The 23,580-nt window shown below is 47.8% G+C and overlaps 1 protein-coding gene across 1 annotated transcript in view; it reads left to right on the forward strand.

Annotated features, from left to right (window-relative positions):
* The window catches only part of PLP2 (proteolipid protein 2), a 33,194-nt gene extending 13,289 nt beyond the window's left edge, over nucleotides 1-19,905 (forward strand). The window contains exons 2-5 of the mRNA XM_088453388.1: nucleotides 2,940-3,095; nucleotides 14,133-14,228; nucleotides 17,299-17,389; nucleotides 19,537-19,905. Of these exons, the coding sequence (XP_088309514.1) occupies nucleotides 2,940-3,095; nucleotides 14,133-14,228; nucleotides 17,299-17,389; nucleotides 19,537-19,556 (363 nt within the window). The 3' untranslated portion in view covers nucleotides 19,557-19,905. The remainder of the gene's footprint in view (nucleotides 1-2,939; nucleotides 3,096-14,132; nucleotides 14,229-17,298; nucleotides 17,390-19,536) is intronic.
* The last annotated feature ends 3,675 nt before the right edge of the window (nucleotides 19,906-23,580 follow it).

Consider the following 23,580-nt stretch of genomic DNA (forward strand, 5'->3'; position numbering starts at 1 on the left):
GAAACTTGCCCAAACCCCATGCTAGGAGCAGATTGTGCGTCTGAGTTCGCAACCATTTCAGCGACACACCTGCGACACTCCCATAGCACGCCTAAAAGATGGATCACCTCCGTGCGTCCGCTTAGGCCCTGATTCAGACCCACTCGCGAGCGGCTGTCCGCTCGCAAGTGGGTCGATGGCGCACGACGGAGGGAGCTCCGTCGTGCGCATGCGTGAGATGCGACGAGCGAAGGACTTTCCTTCGCTCGTAGTGTCTGATCAAAGGGGGCGTGCTGTCGATGTTGATTGATAACACGCTCCCTTTGGTGGGCGTGCCGGGGGCGTGCCTGCCAGACGGAGGCGTTCTCAAAGGAACGCCTACCGTCAGAAGCCGGCCCCACTGACATCACTAGTGATGTCAGTGGGAGTGATTTTGGCTCTGATAGAGCCAAAATCACTCCTGGCCTTGCGGTTGAGAAACTCAACCGCAGGCTTCTGCTCGCAGTGGCGATGGTCGCGATGGTCAAGACCATCGCGACCATCCTGCACGCTCGTATATGCTGTGGGTGGTGACCCACAGCTATACGAGCGTCCAGGAGGACGCTCCATATTTATGGAGGTGGGCCCTGATTCAGAGCGCGCGCTCTGGTCAGAGCGTCCGGCTCTGAATCAGGGCCTTAGTCACTTCCCAGTCAGCGTCCAATACATCTCCCAGGCATGACGCGACCGGTTTCAAGGCGTGTCTCAGTCTGTGTCTATGATCCTGTGTGTACGCACTTAAAATGGCTCCGGTGTCCAGGGCCGGCCCGACCATTACACAGACTACGCAAGTGCTTAGGGCGCCATGCACTACACAGAGCCGCCCTGCCAGCCCCAGTACAGAAAGCTTTCCCACCCACCCTCCTTGCCTCCAGATCGCCGTGGAATGAGGTGAGAGGGATGGAGGGGGCGATCGGGAGAAGTCCTGCTTACCTGCTGGATTCGGGTCTGTCTGCCCCTGCCGGCGTCTCAGCTCCAGTGGTCATTCTGCACAACCTTCTGCGGGCTACTCAGAAGTGCAATTGAATGATCTGTAAGCTTCTTTGTACGCAGTCACCTGCATTTGCAAGGCCGCCGGTGGGCGTCTCATCACAAATCCAGGCGGCTGCGACGTTTGTATATTCTCGCACAGCCGCTGCGTACAAATTCGCATCAGTGGCGGCATTAGCGTCCATCTGTGCGCACAGACTCTGAACTTTCTGTGTATATTGCATTCAGCTCAGCAATGCGCAGCCTTTGATGGTTGTTAATGTTTAATGTAGGAGTAGCTTGTCCAGAGCAGGTAATTCAGAGATTATATTCACATGAGCAGGCAATGATGCACGGGCCCAGTAGTAACAATTAGTCATCTCCTGACGCAATGCGCGATTGGTTGGCACGTGACTCGCACACGATTTACACTGCTCTTATCTGTACAGCAGAGGCATCAGGATGAATGGCTGTGTGACTGTTGTGCATTGGCCCCTTCATTTTGGGGACCTGACAGAAACATACTTAGGGGCCCATTTATCAAAGATCATTTGAGGTAAATTCCCCGAAAACACCTGTTTTCGGGGGTTTACCTCAAATACTTAGTATCCCCCGAATGTATGAAGGAGGGACCGCAGCAGGTATCGGAGATACCTGCTGCGATCCCTCCATTGCCGCCGGCAGCCGCCTCCCCCATAGGTTTCTATGGGGGATGCGATGCTGCAAATGTATCAATATCGGGAATGCGTCGCATTCCCGATATTGACCCCAGCAGCTAACGCCATCTGCAGATAGCGTTAGCCGCTGTGTCCTATGGGCACTTACCGCATTTGAGCCGGCGGAGGGATCTACCAGATCCCTCCGCCGGCAATGGGCGCCGCTCATGTGCAGTCCGCGGGACTGCGCATGCGCAGCAGCCCGGAATGCGCTCCGGCCATATCGCAGGGACGGGCTCTTTTCGGAGCCCGTCTCCGTGCATGTGCCGGGTCATACATTCGGCCGGTATGATCGCATTTTGCAATGCGATCATGGGCGATACTGCATGCCCTGATCGCATTGCAAAATGCGATCCTTAATAAATGGGCCCCTTAGTTGCATGCGTCTGCTAGGTCGTGGCCTGATTGCGAGTCACACACGGCTGCGACCACTCTTCCTCATGGCTGCGACAGAGTGCTTACTACCTATTGCTGATGAGAGTATCCATCCGTCTATGCCGAATATCCTTGGGATTATTTATAAACATACGTACACCTTGTAGAAAACCATGGCAATCAATCAGGTTCAATCAACCTAGTAGTGCAAGGCAGGCTGATAAAAAAAAACAGTGGTTAATTGGTTATTTTGGTTCTGGACTGTGCTGTGTAAACATGGGTACATACTAGACGATAGATCGTTCGTATAGCCGATGAACGATATATTGTACCGACCATCTGCAAGTGTGTACACCATCATGGCTGCTCGGGTGGTCACCCACAGCTATGCGAGCGGCCAGGAGGCCGTTCTAAAAAACAAAAAAAAACGGCCCTGATTCAGAGCGAGCGCTCTGTCAGAGCGACCGGCTCTGAATCAGGGCCTATGTATGCACAAGATGGTCAATAAATCGTAACATCGGTCGGTCGTTAGATCCATCGATCAGGTGTGCACCCGACATAAGTTTGCACGTATCTTATCAAATATTCTCCATAGTGTGAAAATCTCTTGACACTTATATTTGTATTCCAAAGACCTTTTAATATTTGCATAAATCAATACAATACAATATCAATACAATACATAAATCAATACAGTGAAGGGCTTGGTCAGGGAACAGTTTGGATGGGCTCTCCAAGCTGACTGAAGACTGAGGGTTGTAGTCCTGGAGAGCACTGATTGGCCAATCAGCATTACTAGTTAACTACTTGGATTCCGAAACTGTTAACATGACATAATCCTGTGTATCTGTGTCCCTGCAGGCCTTCTGCTTAGTCATCGTGATCTGCTACGCTGCCTCACGGACTCCTGGATACCTTGGAGTTGCTATCACAGAACTCATATTTTGTGTCATCTTTTTTATCCTCTTTGCCTTTAAATATGACCAGCAGATCGCGTTCATCCACTGGGGCTGGACGGTGAGTATTGCCTACGTTGTGATATCAGGTGCCACACTACAGAGTTGCATTTGATAAGTGATTAGAAAGGAACTGAGAGTGCAAACTACCAGCTCGTGTTTGTATCGCTCACTAGCTAGAAGATTAAAGCTGGGTACACACTAGGACGACGGATCGGCCAATCCACCGTCCTATCTGACGATTGGTAATGGCATACACACTTACCAATCTATGGCCCGATGCCTCGTGACACACAGCACGATGCACCGATATATTGGACCACGGCTGTGAAGCACAGCCGACGCGATATGTCTGTGAACAGCGTCGTTCACAGACATATATCTGGTACACATCCGCTGACGCGTCCACGATATATCGGCCGTTCAATATGTCGGCCAGTGTGTACCCAGCATAAGGGTAGATGTACTAAGCCGTGGAGAGAGGTAAACTACCAACCAATCAGCTCCTAACTGTTACTTTTCAAACAATGACAGAAGCTGATTGGTTGGTACTTTCCAAGACTTAGTAGATCTCCCCCTATGTGTCAGTGCAATGATAACACTGTTACATTTGTTTTTTGTAAATCTCTGTTTTTACAATAGAAACACAATGATCTGGTGTATAGTTACCGTATATACTCGAGTATAAGTCGACCCGAATATAAGCCGAGGTACCTAATTTTACCACAAAAAACTGGGAAAACTTATTGACTCGAGTATAAGCCTAGGGTGGGAAATGCAGCAGCTACTGGTAGTAATCCCCCCTCTGGTACTGTCCCCAGTAGTAATCCCCCCCTGGTAGTGCCCCCAGTAGTAATCCCCCCCTGGTAGTGCCCCCAGTAGTAATATCCCCCCCTGGTAGTGCCCCCAGTAGTAATACCCCCCCTGGTAGTGCCCCCAGTAGCAATATCCCCCCCTGGTAGTGCCCCCAGTATTAATCCCCCCCCCTGGTAGTGCCCCCAGTAGCAACATCCCCCCTGGTAGTGCCCCCAATATTAATCCCCCCCTGGTAGTGCCCCCAGTAGCAATATCCCCCCCTGGTAGTGCCCCCAGTATTAACCCCCCCTGGTAGTGCCCCCAGTAGCAACATCCCCCCTGGTAGTGCCTCCAGTATTCCCCCCCCTCCCTGATAGTGCCCCCAGTAGCAACATCCCCCCCCTGGTAGTTCCCCCATTATTAATCCCCCCCCTCTGGTAGTGCCTCCAGTAGCGATATGCCCCCCTGGTAGTACCCCCCCCCCCAGTAGAAAGAAATGTAAAAAAAAAAAACACTTACCTGTAACCCCGCTCCTGGTCCCGACGCTGCTACAGGCTCCTCCGCCGCTTTGCATAATGGGAGAGACGTCGTCATGACGACGTCTCTCCCATTACCCACTGCGGGAGCCGGAAGATGGCTCCTGCAGTGGGAGCAGCAGTAGCCGCTGAGAGTCTGACAGACTCTCAGCGGCTGCTGATTACACCAAACACATAGCTGCCGGCTCCGGCGGCTGTGTGTTTAGCAGTGTGTAGTGCTGACCGAACTCCGTCCGGTCAGCGCTACACACGCAGTGCAGGCTGTGTCACAGTGACACAGTCTGCACCGCGGCCCGCATGGTACGCTACTCAGCAGCGTACCATGCGGGCATGACTCGAGTATAAGCCGAGGGGGTGCTTTTTCAGCACAAAAAATGTGCTGAAAAACTCGGCTTATACTCGAGTATATATGGTATATTTGGGTCGCTTTGCTTGAACCTGGCAGAGATTTATACAGAATGAAAGGAAACGCAGATGATATGGGTTTCTCAGCCAGAGGTTTGCATAAAGTTTCTGGTGTCGGGATGATCAGAGAATGGAATAATGTTAAAAGTACTAATTCGATCTGGTGCACGTTTATAACGAAGCTTCAGAGAAGATCTCAGATTAGAGGGACAGCGATCAGGTTGTGCGAGCGGCATCGTCTGTGGTATCTAATTGTACTTATTTTGGAACCATCCACCCTTAATACAGGGCTACCACCTTTTTTGTTTTCACATTCCCAGTTGGGGGTGTGGCTAAGTGACATGGCTGGGGGGGGGGGGGGGGCATGGCTATGAGCAGTGATATCATGGTGTCGCTGGGTATGGGGTGGGGACATCTCATCTAAGTGGCTCCTCACCACGCAGCTTCCTGCAATACAGCCCAGAACACTAGCGCCCAGTGGGCAGGGCACAGAAATCTAGGCTTCCTGTCTTCATGCCCCCTCTGTCCCCACTCACGCAGTTAGTTGTAGGCAGTGTGCTACATAAATTCTCGTCATGCATCGTAAGATGGAGCTACCCATTCCTAGACATTGGATGATCTGTCTGCACTCAGGACATATTTTCTGAATTACCTGACTGTCCGGAGTTATCCCGGACGGGTAGTTTCCCTATCTTTAACTGACCTACTCCTTAGAACTGACCCATGTTACCTAGCAGGGAGCAATTCACACCAGATGATTACCTCACAACCATTCGTCGGGCCCTCTTCAGTGGAGCCACCCAAAGTGTGAGTGATGAGCTTTGAAAACAATTGGAATCTTAATTCATGGCCCCATGCTTTTCCAGTAGAAAGGGCTCTAAAATGCTCATTCTCCGCCCGTCTATCTCATTGACATGTTAGTGTTTGTGCACCGCTAAATCCTGTAACACCCACGTGACAGTGGCTTCATGCAGATAACGGAAAACAAAGTATGCCAAAGTAATAAGGAAATACAATGACAACATTAGTACGGGATGTAGTTATGGCGCGGCCGCCGGTCTAAATCCCGATGGCGGAAGCCCAACAAGGGACTTAAGATAGGCGTTGAAATACAGACGCCTATCTTAATCCCGACTCCAGAACACAGAAGGACGCCTGCCCGAACGAGGTATGTCCGGGATGAACTTAGTATTAGCCGTGGAGGGGGGGGGGCAGGTTTAGGCAGCACAGCAGGGTTAGGTTAGGTTTTGCAGGGGAGGGGGAGAGGTTAGGGTTAGGCATCCCTAGGGGAGAGAGTTAGGTTTAGGCACCACTGATGGGGTTAAAGTTAGGCACTAAGGGGGAGGGTTAGGTTTAGGCATGGAGGGGGGAGACTTAGGTTCAGGCATTAACGGGGAAGGTTAGGGTGGGGAGGGTTAGGGTTAGGCTACAAGAAGGGAGGGTTAGGAGGAGGGAGGGGATACCAACCATCGGGATGCCTCTGTCGGTATTCTGGCAGGAGGCATCACGACAGCCAGCATTACATACTGATTCCCATTAGTACAACCCCACAATTAAGTGTTATATGTGAACTAAAATGCTGAGTTTATATAGGCAGCAGTATCATCCTCTATAGACTATGAGATAGATCACCGTAATATCTACACTAGATAAATAAGAAGCTGTTAGTAGAGTATTGTGTTTTCTCCAAAATAATAATAATAACTGCTAACTACATATATTAGTATTAAGACCTTACTATGCAGTTAATGGGATATAAAGTGTTATTAAATCACTTTTCCTGTAACCATTAGCTAGCTACAGATGCCTACACATCTCTTAATTGCCGTCTGCCCTCTCAATATTCCTAATGCTTGCCAGGAGCATTGTACAGCAGAATTGTATAGCAGAATCTGGACAGTTTAAGGTGTGTTCTGCCCCTCCCCTCTTGTGGGATTGGCTGATTAATACCTGGGAATTTCCACCAACCAATCAAGTTGTTGAACTGGAATGTATACTGTCCTAATTCAGGTGTGCTGGTAAACTGGAGTAACACTTAGGCCAGGTACACACTATACAATTATTTCGCTGGTTTGCCAATAATCCCGTGATCTGCCTGATTTATTGCATAATGTGAGGGCGTGAGTGTTTCAGTCTTTCGCTGATGAAATGTTAAAAAATGTCCACAAACACATTCCTTTGATTATCCGATCAGTCAGCCTTGGCAGAAGAGATCGGCCTAAAGGTTCCGATATGGTGCGCATTCTTAATAATCTGACCATACTGCCTATGATTTCTCCTGATGACCTCCTCATCCTTGAGGGTGTACATATGCAAATTCACTGTGACTTTCGTTTTAAATTCTATAGTGTGTAGCACAGGTATCGGGAATGTGATTTTGCGGAAAAATCATCCGGATTGTCCGTTTGATAAAAAAAAATTGCATAGTGTGTACCTAGCTTAAGAGGAATCTAACAAGGATCAGCACTAACTTACTGACAGGCGGTTGCTTGTCAGTAAGTGATTATTATATTACTAAGGATGCAATATTTGATAGTAAGGTCTTAATATTTGATTAATTGTCGACTGAACTGCATGTTACTGTGACCACTAGTTAGAATGGGATGTAGTCACCATTCCGGCACCGGAATCCTGACAGAAGTCAGAATCCTGGCTCCAGAATCCCGACTGCCGACATCCCAAAAGTAAGTATTAGTGTCGGGTTTATGGTTAGGCTGCGGGTGGGGGGGTTGAGGATTATGGTTAGGCTGCGGTAGGGCGGGTTAGGGTTAGGCTGTCGGAAAGGTGGGTTAGGCTACTTACCTTCAGGCGTCGGGATTCTGACTGTCAGGATGCTGCTGTCTGTATTCTGACCGCTGGCATCCGACTGCCGGTATCCCGTACCCGACCCATTAAAATGTTGTCAGATGTAAAACTGTGAAACGGGAACTATATACCGGGTTGTGATTTATAATTCTGTGGTAAACGGAAGGCAAGAAATTGCAATATCCTGTTATACAGCGCGACGCCTCTCTCCTCACATTCTCGTTATAGAGCCTCGTTACACAATATTCTGTGGCGCCTTCCTTGTTTCACAAGAACATTTTGCCACAGAACAGCTAATACAGCATCACAGGTCCTTCAAGCAAAATAGAATTTTTAAATATATTGTGCAAAACCCGTCATTCTCGTCAAACTTTGCATTTGTGTTGATTGGAAAGTTGTGCTGAGCTTTCAGACTACTTAATGATCTGTCATGAGTAACCTTGTCTTCAGCATGACTGATTACAGAGGTTTACATCCGGCAGATAAGCGCAGATAAGCATTGTTTGTAGCCGTATCCAGGAAGTGGTTTCGCTTCTGACTAAAAAGCTCTGCAGACAGAGAGGATGTGTGAAGCCTAACAAACAAGTACAGTTCGATTGCTTTGGTTTATTTATCTAATGAACTGAAACATCAATTGATATCCATGTTCGAGTATATATTCAAGTGGTTGCATTCCTGAGATATAGGTAAGGGCAGGGCCGGTTCTCGACATTGTGGAGCTCAGGGCAAAAGTTCCCAGTTCTTGCGAAACACCCCCAATTCAACACGCTGTGGGGCGTAAGTGCTGGGCTTCCCCCAAGCTCTCCCCTCGTGGCGAATAATTGCCATGTGCAGTAATGCACCTTACACAGTATGTCTTACACAGTAATGCCCTTTATAACACATTATGCCACATGTAGCAATGCCCTTTATAACAAATTATGCCACACGCAGTAATGCCCTTTATAACACATTATGCCACATGCAGTAATGCCCTGTATAACACATTATGCCACATGCAGTAGCCTTTATAACACATTATGCCACACACAGTAATAACCTGTATAACACATTATGCCACATGCAGTAATGCCCTGTATAATACATTGTGCCACACACAGTAATTCCCTTTATAATACATTATCCCCAAATCGAATTACGCCACACAGAAGTCCCTTATTCATGTTATGACACACAGTGGTGCCCTTTTTACACAATGCCCAAATTAGTGGCCCTTATACACAGGGCCCACAGTAGTAGTACCCCTAATACAATGCCCACAGTAGTAGTGCCCCTTACACAATGACCCCAGTAGTGGTGCCCCCCATGCAGTGCCCTCAGTAGTGCCCGCAGTGGTAATGCCCACAGTGTTAATGCCCCCATTGGTAATGTCCCCTATAGTAGTGCCCCCCCTATAGATGTGCCTCCAGTAGTAATGGCCCCAGTAGTAATGTCCCCCTATAGCCATGCCCCCAGTAGTAATGCTCCCCAATAGCCATGCCCTCAGTAGTAATGCCCCCTATAGCCATTTCCCTCAGTAGTAATGCGCCTTATAGCTATGCCCCCAGTAGTAATGCCCCTTATAGCCATGCCCCCAGTAGTAATGCCCCCCTATAGCCATGCCCCCAGTAGTAATGCCCATAGTAGTAATGCCCCCCTATAGCCATGCCCCCAGTAGCCATGCCCCCAGTGCCCAGTAGCCATGCCCCCAGTGCTGGTGCTTCTGAAAAAAAAAAAATTAAAATACAAAAACAATACTTACCTTAAGCCCCGCTCCTGCTTCCGCTGCTGTCCGGTCCGACCGTGGCTCCACCACGTATCTATGAGCTCCGGCTCCTCGCAACTATGGGAGAGACGTCATGATGTCATGACGTCTGTCCCATAGTGCTCTCTGCCGGAAGCCGGAGCTCAGGAGTGAGCTCTGGCTTTCGGCTGCCGCTGCAGGGAGGGGGCCGGGTGCCTGCTGATAACAAATATCAGCGGGTGCCCGGCAAATGCAGCTTCCCTGCGGCAGCGGCTAGCGGGGGGGGGAAGCGTCGCTGTTTGTTTATTTTTTTCAGATATTTTTTTTTTTGCCACTCTCCTGGGGACTCAGTGGCGCCCTCTAGGGGCCGGCGCTCCGGGCGACGGCCCTGTTAGCCCGCCCCTAGATCCGGCACTGGGTAAGGGGCATACGATACATATGAAATTCTTCAGGGACCCCAGCAACAAATGGGGAGATTTCTCTGCATCTTATTTTTCTGGGATCGACGGTCCGACTGAAAATATGTGCGGATGAAATCTCACTTCAGAGTCGGCACTAAATCCATGTTATGCTATTTATTTAGCCTAATTTTCATTTTAGTGAATCAAGAGAGGCAGGCGACATCGGGGGGCTGATTATGAGTCGGACACAGGCGGTGTATTTCCCGCAGTCACAAATGCGCCATTATGCTGATGCCACCACAAAATCACTCCTGGGGTACATCCTTGCATCCGAATGTGCAGGGACTGAGACGCCCATTGTCGGTGAGCCTGATTCAACTCAGGGCCTGATTCAGAGCCGGACGCTCTGACCAGAGCGCTCGCTCTGAATCAGGGCCCTCCATGAAAATGGAGCGTCCTCCTGGACGCTCGTATAGCTGTGGGTGACCACCCACAGCTATAGCGAGCGTCCATGATGATGGTCGCGATGGTCAAGACCATTGCGACCATCAGGCTTGCGATGAGACCCTTGTGGTAGGGTCTCGTGGCCGCAAGCCCTGGAGTGGTTTTGGCTCTATCAGAGCCAAAATCACTCCCACTGACATCACTAGTGATGTCAGTGGGGCCGGCTTCAGACGGTAGGCGTTCCCATGGGAACGCCTCCGTCTGGCAGCCACGCCCCCGGCACGCCCACCAAAGGGGGCGTGCTGTCAATCAACATCGACAGCACGCCCCCTTTGGTGCGAGACCTGGAGCGACAGCTTGGCGGGTCTCGCGCATGCGAGACCTGGAGCGACAGCTTGGCGAGTCTCGCGCATGCGCACGACGGAGCTCCCTCCGTCGTGCGCATGCGCAGTGAGGCAACATCGACCCGTTTGCGTGCGTCCTTTGCTCGCGAACGGGTCTGAATGACCCCCTCAGTACGCAGATGTATTCGCAGATGTGATTTTGCTCAAAGCGCAATTGCTAAAATATGCTAAAAGACTCAGACGCCATCTTGTGTATAGAGACGCCCACTGTCGGCTTCTCACATCCGCCGCCGACATGCAAAGCGGAGATATCAGAATATACCGCACGCACATGGTTCGACCATCGAACGTCTGAGTAATACTTCTTTTACACCAAAGTTCCGGGTCTGACCCAGGATATTCCAGAGTCGGCGCTGTTCACACCGGAGCCGGGTCTGCAGTGATCCGGCTCTTCCGGCGTTGCAGTGGACGCTTGGAGTTGCCGTCATCTCCAAGCGCCGCTGAAGCTGGCCAATCGAGCGGCATGCGGCACGATCCGGGGCATCGTGACCCGGATTGCGTCGTTTACAATGCAGGGTTTCATGGGTTGCTCCCGTATTAAACCCTGCAAGTTACCTGGGTTGGATTACCTGGTTACTCGACCCGGGAATCCAACCCTGTACCCTTTTACACCCAGAAGCAACCCGGGTTAACCCTGCCGTTACAGGGGCATGATTAAATTAACCACTGCAATGCCATAGGCAGCCTGAGCTCTAACTGCTCACAGGAAGTTTACCAATTTCTGAGTAATGTCCGACCTGATGTAATTGTGTGTGATGCTCCAATGTTACCGATGTTTTTGCAAGGTATTACGGATGTGAGTAAGGGGAAGTGGGCGTCTTTATGCGATCGCAGTCATTAGCATATTTTCTCAGAAGAACTGCGTGAGCTATTGCAACCGCAATTGCATCTGCGATCCGTACTAAATTAGGCCCTCAGTTGAATCAGGCCCAGTGTCCGTATACGCTGAATTACCGCTTGGCTATTGGTTTCTCTTTTTAGCCCCCGCCTCCCTGTTACCGCCCACATTACCCCTTACATTTCTGATACTGTGCAACCAAATTTGTACCGTGACTGTGTACATACAAAGTCAGGAAGCGCGCGCGGTGCAACTTAGACGCATTCGCAGATGAAAAACATCGCTCCACTGCGTCCGACTCAGAACCACCCCTCAGATCTGGGTATTTTCTATGAAGTACGTGATCCTTGGTTTCCACCATAGCTGAGGAAGCTTAAAATTCAGTCACTTTGATCGAGATTCTCTTCACAATAGATGTATAGCCTCCCTAAATGTGCCTTCTCTGCCCCCTTCAGTGCTATTTTTTTTCTTTTAAATAAAGTTTATTGATTTTCCCAAATGAAAAGAAAAAAAAACCCACCATATTGTACGGTGGGAATCACATACAGTAATAAGCAGTTAAGCAAAAAACAAGAGAATATATTCCCATGGCAAAATCCAAGACAAGAAAGCACTAATACATATGTACAGGAAAATAACTGTTGTACATAATAGGATGTTAAGGGGTAAATTTACTAAAGTGAGAGTTTTTAGAAGTGAGTTTTCAAAGTGATGTTGCCCATAGCAACCAATCAGATTCTACTTAACATTTAACTAGCACCTTCTAGAAGATAATAGCTAGAATCTGATTGGTTGCTATGGGCAACATCACTTTTAAAACTCACTTCTAAAAACTCTCACTTTAGTAAATTTACCCCTAAGTATCAAAAAGTGTCAGTAGACAAAAAAAAAACAGCACAGGGGGTAACACAAGGGAAATGACACAAGAGGTAAGGGAAGGGACATTAGAGAGGAACAAATAATTTGCTCGTCCTAGGCCAGTATAAAGGTGCGTAACGTGGTCCCTTCAGTGCTATTTAAATAATCTCATCCTGCAAAACTAAATATTGTTTTCCCATGTAGGCGTATAACGAGACACATTAATCGGCCTAGTGTGAGCACAGCAAGAAACACCCCTAAAAGCCTTAGCTCCTCCCACCGCAGGTCTTGCTCTCACCGGCAGTTCTGTACATATGGTATACGCACTGCAGGAGCCTCATGTTTTTCTGCATTTTTGGAAAGGACCATATCTGAGATGTTCTCTGACCATCTACAAGTAAAAGTTACAGGTGTGTCCTTACACATCTTTGCTGCAGTGGTGCTAAAAAGACTCTCTCGTCGACTATGCCAGCGCCGGGCATCTTTATTTTCCCGAAAATGTGTCTAAGTCACAATTTTATGTGAGTAGGACGCAGCGGTCGGCAGACTGTGCTGATTAACGTGATATGTGCCACTTGTATATCTGAGTCTCTATATCTGTATACGAAGTGCTACAATGTAGAGACCCCACAAGTTCTGTCGTGTTCATATACAGACTTGGGCCCGTACTCAATTTGGAGCGAAAAGACGGAGCCGGACTTTTCGCCGTCATCGGAGGCTTTCCTGGCGAAAAAGTATCGCGTGCGTCCCTGCGTTTCCCCGTATTAAATTTCAAATGTGCGAAGACGGGACCCGGCGATATGAAAATCGGCAAAAAGTTCTGACAGTTTTGGGGAAATCAGCCTGACACCCCCCTAAAGATGCTCTGACATGAGGGCTCACTATGGGTACCCCCGAATGGTCTCAACAGGCACTATTTTGCGTCATTGAGCAAGTGATGAAGAATAGATTTTTTTGTTAAAAATTTTTGGGAAAATAAATATTCCCATCAAATTTGGGGTACATGAAAATGGGTGCAAGCATAGATCAAAGTCACTAAAATAAAGCTTTAAAGTGCACAAAAAAACGCACCTTCAATCAAAAAAACACCTTCCCCACACTTCCAGACCCCTTCCCCCCAAGAGGGTATTTCGCTAGTTTTTGAATTTGTACCCCCAACTTTTTTTTTTATTCGACCATTTTTTCAAAGTGCTTTTTTGGGGTGTCCTTTGTAATTTTTTGCGTTTTTTGAAGCAGTTAGCGTCAAGGGGTGTGTAAAAAGGGTTTAGGGTGGTCCCCGCAAATCCCAATTCTGCCAAGTATTCATAGCCAAAACTTTTTAGCCTATTACATTGCGTTATCGCGCCGCTGAAAAGACGCTGAAATTGAATACGGGGATAAATGAAAACGGCGAAAATGACATCGGCGAAAAAGTTTTGCAGAAAGCAGCCTTTTGCTCCAAATTAAATATGGCCCTAAGTCGCACACAAGTCGCACACAGATATACAAGTGTCACATATGAAATTAATCAGCACAGTCTCCTGGGGCGTCCTGGTCACATTGCATTGCCACTTAGACGCATTTTCGTTAAAAAAGACGCCCGACGCTAGCAGAGTGGGACGGGACCTGGCGGCTCACTCATGTCAGGCATGTCGCTCTGCGAGGCGTATTGAGGCTAGATATATGAGGACACATCTGTAGAAGCCTAACAGTTTGCAGGCAAAATTTTGCTTGTTGAACTAATGTGCAGCACCTACCTATGATACACAGAAAAATAAAATTTTCTATGCTGCTTTGATAGTGAGTATTGTGGGTTTAGGAGAGTGGTGGAGACGATGAGTTTTCGTGGTAACTCGTAATGTCCTATATAGTTTTATAATCAGTTTTCTGTTTCTCTGTCTTCCAATTAGGATTTTATACGTGCTGCCGTCGGCTGTGGTCTCCTCATTATTCTGTCCTTAGTGTGCCTAATCCGTGGAGGTGACGGGCCTGGTATAGCTGGATCGGTGAGTAAGAGACTCTAGGGGAGATGTATCAAACTTTCTAAAGAGGACAAGTAAAGATGTTACCCATAGCAACCACTCAAATCCTAGCTACCATTTATCTGGTAAATTCTACTAAAAGCTGATTGGTTGCTATGGCACAAGGCAGTGATGCCAGACGACTGTAGTCTCAACTGTTTGAACTGTATCAGATTCTTTTAGCACAATGTCCTAAGCATTTGGGGGGACGCGCCAGCTGTCAGTAACTGGGTGGGAGATCCGATATTACTTTTTACAGGGTAGCAGAGAAATGCAGATTAACGCTGAACAAATGTATTTTACCTTAATGGATCAAAGAGAAATTGTCAATTTTGCCATTTCTTGGTACTTGATAAAGATATCAAAATAATTGATTATTATCAGGACCCTTAAACGTCAATGTAATATACCTGTAACAAGGTGCACAGCACTGTGTGCTTAACACTATCATTTTACAGTTGAAAGGATTCCTGACCATTGGTGGTTAATTAAATAAACAATAATAATAATTAGAGGAGTGCAGTTGGCTCTCCCTACACTATGCAGCGTACCTGGCATGAACATTGTTTTCACTAATTCCCTGGTGGTTTTCTTGTGTTGAAACACAACAGGACACAATCCGGTGTGGACAAGCCCGCACAGCACACACCTGTTATTATATTATACCTGTTACCATCCATTATAGGACCACTAATACTGCTTTTATACCTAAATTCCGGGTCTGATCCGGAGGTTGGAACAGGGTTCCAAATTGGATCAGACCCGGAATTTAGCCGGCGCCGACCCAGGAAATTCCTGAGTCAGCGCCGCTCACACCGGAGCTGGGTCTGCAGTGACCCGGCTCTTCCGGAATGGAAGTGGACGCTTGGAGATGATGTTATCTCCAAGCGTCATCGTGACCCGGATCGCGCCGTTTGCAATGCAGGGTTTCACGGGTTGTTCCCGTGTTAAACCCTGCAAGTTACCTGGGTTGGATTGTCGGGTCACTCCACCCGGAAATCGAACCCTGTCCCCTTTTACACCAAGGAGCTACCCGGGTTAACCCTGCAATAACCCGGGTTTTAGCTCTGGTGTAAAAGGGGTATAAAATTCCAGGTACTGTTATTCAATAGGATTTCTAGATCACCTGATCTGAAATGTCTTCAGTCCTAACAAACTCCAAAATACCCTAAATGAATTCAAATAACCTTGGCGACTAAACAATTTTTTTTTTTGTTGGGCGGCGTTAGTTTATATCACAGGTTCTCAAACTCGGTCCTCAGGACCCCAAACAGTGCATGTTTACCAGATCTCCTCACAGAATCGCAAGTGAAATAATTAGCTCCACCTGTGTATCTTTTAAAATGTGTCAGTGAGTAATGAATACACCTGTGCACCTGCTGGGTGACCTGGAAAACGTGACCTGTGTCGGGGTCCTGAGGACCGAGTTTGAGAACCTCTGGTTTATATAATGTGTTGTATAGGCTCATAGCTTCTCTAGGTGGCAGTGTTTCTTTGTACAGATCCTGCAGTCTGCTATCTGGCCTGTAGGTGGAGACAGACTGCTGGAAGGACAGTGTTGCTGTGTGTGTATCTGACTAATGATTGATTGCTGGCACATGATTGCTTGTGTACTGTAAATATATTTTCCCTGTCTGGATGATCCTGGCCTTGCATGCTCACACCTACTTGACCTCAAGTTTTTTTTTTGAGTATCCTGAAAACTCCCTCTTGTGACTGTACTGAATCCTGTTTATTGGAAACTCCCTCGGTCTTTAGTAATTGGAATTCCTGGTCTGTTTCTGCCTAGCCCAGACTTTGCTGACCTTTATACTGTATCCCCAGGTTTAGCTCATTATATTTGACGGCTTTCTGCAGCCTCTGTTCTCTATATGGTATGCAGTCGGCATGCCGACCGTCGGCATCCCGTCTGTCTAATCCCGGGCAAGTGTCTTAATGACAGTTGTCGAAATCCCGTAGCCTGTCATTAGACCTATCCCGGGAGCCAGACACTCGGCTTACCGATCGAAGGTAAGCCGGGTGCAAACAGCCGCGGGGGGGGGGGGGAGGGTTAGGGGCTCCCGGGGGGGATTTAGGGTTAGGCACCCATCCGGGAGGATAGGGTTAGGCTAGGGGAAGGGGGGATTAGAGTTAGGCACCCCCGGGGGGAGGTTAAGGTTAGGCACCCCCCCGGGAGACTTAGGGTTAGACTACGGGGAAGAGGGGGTTAGGTTTAGGCACTTAGAGGGGGGTTAGGCCTTTAGGGGGGGGATGTTAGGGTTAGGCACCCTTAAGGGAGGGCTAGGGTTAGGGGGGGAGGTTAGGTTAGTAAATAGAAAAAATACTCACCTGTCGGGATCTTCACTTCCGGGCTTTTGCTGTCGGGATCTGAACCTGGCCGGCGGTAAATCATACTGATACTATATGTCTCCTTGTACACTGTATTCTTAGTAGTATATGTTCACTTTTTTTTTTTTGCCACACTTATTAAATATTGCTTTGTTGCAATACCTGTGTCTTGTGTGCAGCCCGTGTGGACAGGAGTGTATGCAGAAACCAGGGACTCCCCTGACACTGTTAATTTCACCCCTTTTGATTGGCTGCTAGTTTATACAGTGGCCAATGTTAGGCCTTGCTGGGATTACTCATGTCACACTGGATCCAAGTATATGATGCTTATTGGTCTTATCTAGTTTTTTTTATATTTATTTTTGAACCAGGAATCTGATTGCTAAAATTAAAAAAAAAACAAAAACAATGAGTACCCTTACTGTGCCAATTAATCACATTTTCTGAAAAAGTTAATTAGTAGGTGTTATTCATAGCAACCAATAAGATTCCAGCTATCATCTTCTGGCATGTACTAGATAAATGATAGCTATAATCTGATTGGTTGCTCCACTCCTTTTTTAGAAGGTTTGGTAAGTCTCCCCCTTGTTGTTAATAGTAGGATGTGATGACTTTTCAGAACACGGCAATGCGCTGAGGTCATGTGATACAGCTTGTGAGGACCTCAGGAATGTACATGTTTAGGAACTGCTCAGTCACCATGAGAAACTCCTCGTGTCACTTGCAGGTCTTTGGGCTTCTAGCAGGGATCCTATTCGGCTATGACGCTTTCATCACGTTTCCTATGCTCAGGAAAACGCATACACAGGCTGCAACTGGTGAGTAACCTTCCATTACAGCAAGGAGATTTTTCCCTTGTGCAGCTGTCAGGGGGCTTCATTTATTCTTGTTAAGTCAATATTCCATCTTAAGCTGGGTATACACTATGCAATATATCGTATGAAATATAATTCCAACACGGATTGGAGTGATATATCATATGGATCAGGCAATGTGTACGCCCGATTGCCCGTGAGCGACGGTCGTTCATTGCATCGTCCTATCTGCTGGGCCGCACACAGTAAATGTCAAATGTCGACCTTTAGACCCTGTCAACATGTCAAATGTCAACATTCAGACCATGTTGACATTATAAATGTCTAACACGTATACTACACCCGCTATATGTGTTTTGTCACACCTGCGTATCTGCTTTAAAATAATTAAATCTTATATAAAAATCAACAGTTGTGTTTTATAATAAATAACATTTTCAGATTATTTCCGAAGACCCTTGTCTGCTGGGCTACTACGCATGTCACACATAATGCTCATAGCATGCACAGAAAAAGAATACTTATTGCGCAATTGGTCAATCATGAAAAGTAGGGACATTTCCAGCCGTAAATCATTAAAGCCTGGAACTGTCCCTGCAAATTAGGGATAATTGTCAACTCTGGGGTTCTATGTACTAAGCCTTGTAGAGAGACAAAGTGGTTGGAGATAAGGTACAAACCAATCAGATCAGGGGCGTTTCTAGAGAGGAGGGGGCCCGTGTGCAGTCTCCGACACGGGCCCCCTCCTCTCTGCCCGGCGGCCGGCAGCGCACTGAGCTGTGCGCGCCCAGCGCCGGAGTTATAGACTCTGGGCACCGGAGTGCGCCCAGAGTCTATAGAGGATGCGCTGGTCACCGGGAAAATGGCTGCGGCGTCCATTTTCCCTGTACTGCGCATGCGCAAACGACGGGAAAATGGCCGCGGCGGCCATTTTCCCGTCGTTTGTACAGCACCGGACCCCCGCCCCGACGTCGGACTCCGGAGAGGTAAGTAATTCTATGGGTGCAGGGTGTGCGGTGCGGGGCCCTCCTTGACCCAGGGGCCCGTGTTCCCCACACACCCTGCACCCATTATAGATACGCCCCTGAATCAGATCCTAAATGTCATTTTTGATTGCTTGGTACTTTGGGCCCCATTTAACAACGAATCTAATTGCCAGCGGCATATTTTGTTTAGTACCGCAGTGATACAATCGAATATTACACTAGTATTCAGCATTACTTACTTTGCCAGCGTGGTCAGCGACGTCCTCCTTGCTCATCTGCCAGCAATAGGCTACTCTATCATGCGACTACTGGGCGGTCTGTCTGTGTATGCCCATGACTGTTTAATCCGGCGGGGACCCGACAGTGCCTGGAAGTCTGCGCTGAATCCTGAATGGCTGCTGCTGGGTCCCCATCTCGCCAATCTAAAGATGGGGAGCAATGCAGTGACAAACAGCGGTAAACTAATGGCCCGTACACACGGGACGATCAGACAACTATCCGATATCGTTGTCTGATCATCCTGCATGTGCTGGATGGTCGATATTGAACATCCATGCACCAACCCCCAAACGACTTAATGACCAGCGATCAACGATAGCGGGTCCCTATAGTAAACAGGCTAACCTGGTCAATATCGACCAGGTTGGCCTGCATGCACAGGCGATTATCGATATCGACCATCCGTGCCCGCACATCGATGGTCGTTGGAGGGAGCTAAAAAAAGGACGATATAAACAATCAAACGATATCGTTATCGTTTATATCATCCTATTTATCTGACCGTGTGTATGCACCATTATATTACCGCTGTTTGTTAAATATTGCAAGGATGATATAACCCCTTTAGCGAGTGCTAATGGGGTTATGTATCATTGTTAAATGGGGCCCTTTATCTCCTTTCACTTTATCTCTTTCCAAGGCTTAGTACATAGACCCCCCTATGTGATTTCACTGTACAATCAATCGGTTACCCTTTAACTAACAGCATTGCGGCAAATAATTGTGGTCAGGACACACGTCCGGCTTCCTCCGTATTCCAATTCTTTTATCCATAAATGTTAATACATTAGATCAGGATATAAAGAAATGTAACGCTATAACCCGTCTACACGGGAAAAGGACGTATTGGGCCTCTCTGTAACTTGCTCGCTCTTCCTTTCTCAGAGTCTCCGGATAATATCTAACCCTCAGTCCTGAACGGGAGTGATCCCAACGCCTCACACAAGCTACAAGCCAACAACATGCCTCTGCCCACCCTGTGCAGCTGTCCCTGGTGACGAGGAAGCGGGCGGCTTAGGGAGTATTGGGCCACAGTGGACGACGTCTACATGTACACGTATAAGTGTGTATTATAACAGTAGATGAATGGGTGACAGTGTTCATGTTAATTGGATGGATGAGATACGTTGTGTGTGCTAGTTTTGTTTCCGCTAACTGCCGTGGGTCCACTATGGTTTGATGTGTTACTTGTAAAATCCTTGAGCTTTTTTTTAATACTGTTGTCACAACACACCAATAAACATATTAATATCACACTGTGTCGTAGTGCAGAATGGGACATGGAGTAATTCAGTGGGTTCTGAACTACCGAAATCAAATCTGATATTTAAAGTATTGCACCTTTTTTCTGCTTTTGCAGGTTAGACATAGTAAACCTTGGTACATCTGTAGTGCCTGGCGTCCGAGGAACAAGGTAGACTATGGGTTAGGACAGACCGCAGTTCATGATTTCCCTTTTTGGCGTGCGGATAGAGGTGTGCGGAGCCATTATGGTTAGCGCACATCTCTGATGTTTTGTTCTGCTGTTGTGCAGAGCGGGTTCTGCATTCTTGCTTGCAGGCCTCCCCAAGCCACAGCATGTTTGACATGCTGCGACATTTAGGGGACAGAGCGGGGACCACCATTCCCAGAAACGGAGGGGGGTGTATGGTACCCCACTAAAACTGGAGCTGTATTATAAATGTATATATGTAAATACTGTAATTAGAACATGAAAATACATTGTGCACTGTGTATATAGCACAGAATGGGTAATATGGAAACATATTGTAAATGACCATCTACATATAAGTGCTGGTACAGGTAGTATGTGGGGAATCAGCAGTAGGTCACATGACTAAGAACCTGCTGGAAGCAGCTGCAGGTGGCTGAGGGGGACGGTTACACAGAGGGGCTGATTCAGAGCCGGACGCTATTTGCGGACGGTCGTTCTGAAAAAGGGGCCAGATATTTAAATTAAGCGCTCGCTCTTTGCGGTCTGTTGACGCCTCTATGTCTGAACGAGTGAACGAAACATGCGCTCGCTATTTTGTAAAGACGCCCCCTGGCCGCTCGCATCATACGTCATCTCCGCTATTTATTAGATTAATCGAGTACATCAAAAGGCGTATGAACTGCTCGCAGTACTTGTGGTAGCATTTTCCTACCGCAATCATGCGAGCAGTTCAGGCTAAAAGACAACCAAGTGACGTGGTCGATGACGCTGCTTTGTTAATTATGCACACCCTTAAAATGCCCGTTTTGACCGTTTGGCACGCCTGCGTTCGGATCTCCACTCCCCGTTTTCAAGCACCTTTCCCTGTTACCACCCACAAACGCCTCATCCTGTCACTCAAATTACCAGGCATTCGCTATTTTGCGAGCACACAATTTGCGACCGCACTGACTGGTTGGCGCATGCGTATTACAACCCATACGCATGCGCAGATGTGCGAACATCGCTCGGAGCGAATGAGCGGTCGCTTACGAGCGGCTCTGAATCAGGCCCACAGTCAGTTACAGGGAGCCCTGAGGTAAATGTGCTGAGGTGAGGACTTGCACTGTGCTGCTCTCCTGAAGCTCTGCCATAACCAGAGACCGGCACTGCACAACGGGAGCAATGTGTGTAAGAGATGTTCCCCGGAGCTCCCTGTTGGTGCAGCTGGGACCTAGTGATTGAATCTGGTTGGAAGAAGGGTGGTGAGACTCTTCTTAATTGCCTCCCCCATAAGTACATTAGTGAAAATGTCAGGAGAGGTCTGTAAAGGCCCCCACACATCAGCAATTGATTGCAGCAATCGTGCAATTTGCAATCGATTGTGTACAAAAATCTTTCCCTTTTCCAATCGATTGCAGAATTGCCACAATCGATTGAAAAAGGGAAAGATTTTTATACACAATCGATTGCAAATTGCACGATTGTTGCAATCAATTGCTGATGTATGAGGACCTTTAGATGCACCTTATACAGTCCTATTAGACCGCATTACACATCAGCTGCAGGGAATCGCTCCTCTCACCTCCCCACAGTGTCCCTGCTTACTCAGTATGGCTGCACACCTCCATACACCTACTGCAATAACAGAGCAGCCAGCCATCCCATAAAAAGTGGCAGTCACTAAAGCCATCTCCTGTTACTCAGCGCTTACCCTGCAGTGACCAGCGGACAGCTGCAATACTCTGCAGACATATATATTCAGTGACCAGCGGACAGCTGCAATACTCTGCAGACATATATACATTGACCAGTGGACAGCTGCAATACTCTGCAGACAGATATATACAGTGACCAGCGGACAGCTGCAATACTCTGCAGACAGATATATACAGTGACCAGTGGACAGCTGCAATACTCTGCAGACAGATGTATACAGTGACCAGTGGACAGCTGCAATACTCTGCAGACAGATGTATACAGTGGCAAAAGAGCAGCTATAAACTGTTTTAAAAAAATAACATTTTAGTCACAAACTGACTTGAGCGCTCACAAGCGGGTCGATGGTGGGCTCTGCGCACGTGCAGTGGCCGCACTGCACGTGCGCAAGCCCCGGAGCGAGAGAAATTCTCTCGCTCGGGGCTCACTACAAAAGGGGCGGCTGTCGATGGTGATCGACAGCTCGCACCATTTTGTAGGCGGGGCGGGGGGGTGGCTAGCCAAATGGAGGCGTTCCCGACGGAACGCCTGCCATTTGGGGGCGGCCCCACTGACATCACTCGTGATATCAGTGGTGAACTTCCGGCTTTAATAGATCCGAAAGCTCACTGGGGCTTGCGGCAGACGAGACCCTACCACAAGGGTCTCATCGCAAGCCCCGATGGTCTTGACCATCAACCTGGCCGCTCGCTAAAGCTGTGGCTGCCCTCATTCAGAGCGAGCGCTCGCATTTTGCGAGCGCCTCTGAATGAGGTCCTGAGCCTGCAATTTGGAGCTTCCTATCCCTCAGTGGAACTAGTTAGTAAGGACCGTCCTTCAATATCATTACTACTCCAAATATATATATGTTCAACCAGGATTGAAAGCTAGGAGACTGTTTATTTATCCATGGTGGTATTAAAAGACTGTAAGAGTATGTCAACGACATGTATACAGATGTTATTAAGGGGAAGTAGGCGCCCTTATGTTAGGCTGTGATCGCAATGCGAATGCAAACATTTACATGTCACCGCTGATATTAGAAACGCAGTTGCGTGCGTATTAGCAGAATAGCGATCCATGCTGAATCAGGCCCTTAAATAGTACCTTAGTCAATTTGATTTAACCATCTATGCTTAACCATGGATATCCTTAAAACCCGTATTGTTAGTATGCAGGGCTTGGGAACCACTGTATTAAGGGATAAATATATAACATACTCTTTATGCTCCTGTTTACTCGTATCCTGCACAGCAGGATAACCTAAATCTGAGTCTAGCGTATAAATACCTGTATTGGAGACAGCGTTAAGTGCAGAACATTTTTCAGGTTACATTTCCTTTAAAATCAACAACGGTGGAACCTTCAATGGGTTCTCCTAAAAACGAATAGTCCTTTTCATTATCAAGGAGAACTGGTGTAGGAAGAGGAATATATGAGGGGAATCCATATAAATCCCGGGATAGGTTAGTGATAGTACTGCACTAATAGTGGCACAACTAGGAAAGCACAACAAATGTGTAATAAAGTGGTTTACTAAGAAAATATGTTAGAAAACAAGTCATGGGGAGAGACTGTAGAGCAGTGGTTGGGGAACAGGGGTAAATTACCCCGGTTGTGGTAAAACTGAAATTCCTGGGGGTAATGGACGGACAGCCGGGCATGCATATGAATCATTGCATTCCCGGCTGTCCATCCATTACCCCCAGGAATGGAGGTCACTGGCATCCGCTGCACCCGACGTCAGTGACCTCCAGCCCGGCGCCGCAGGGAGGCTCTAAGCCGGACGCCCGCTGAGATGTTATTACCGGCTCCTT

The sequence above is a fragment of the Taudactylus pleione genome, unplaced genomic scaffold, assembly GCF_031769625.1.
Source record: "Taudactylus pleione unplaced genomic scaffold, aTauple2 ptg000579l, whole genome shotgun sequence".
Classification (NCBI taxonomy): domain Eukaryota; kingdom Metazoa; phylum Chordata; class Amphibia; order Anura; family Myobatrachidae; genus Taudactylus; species Taudactylus pleione.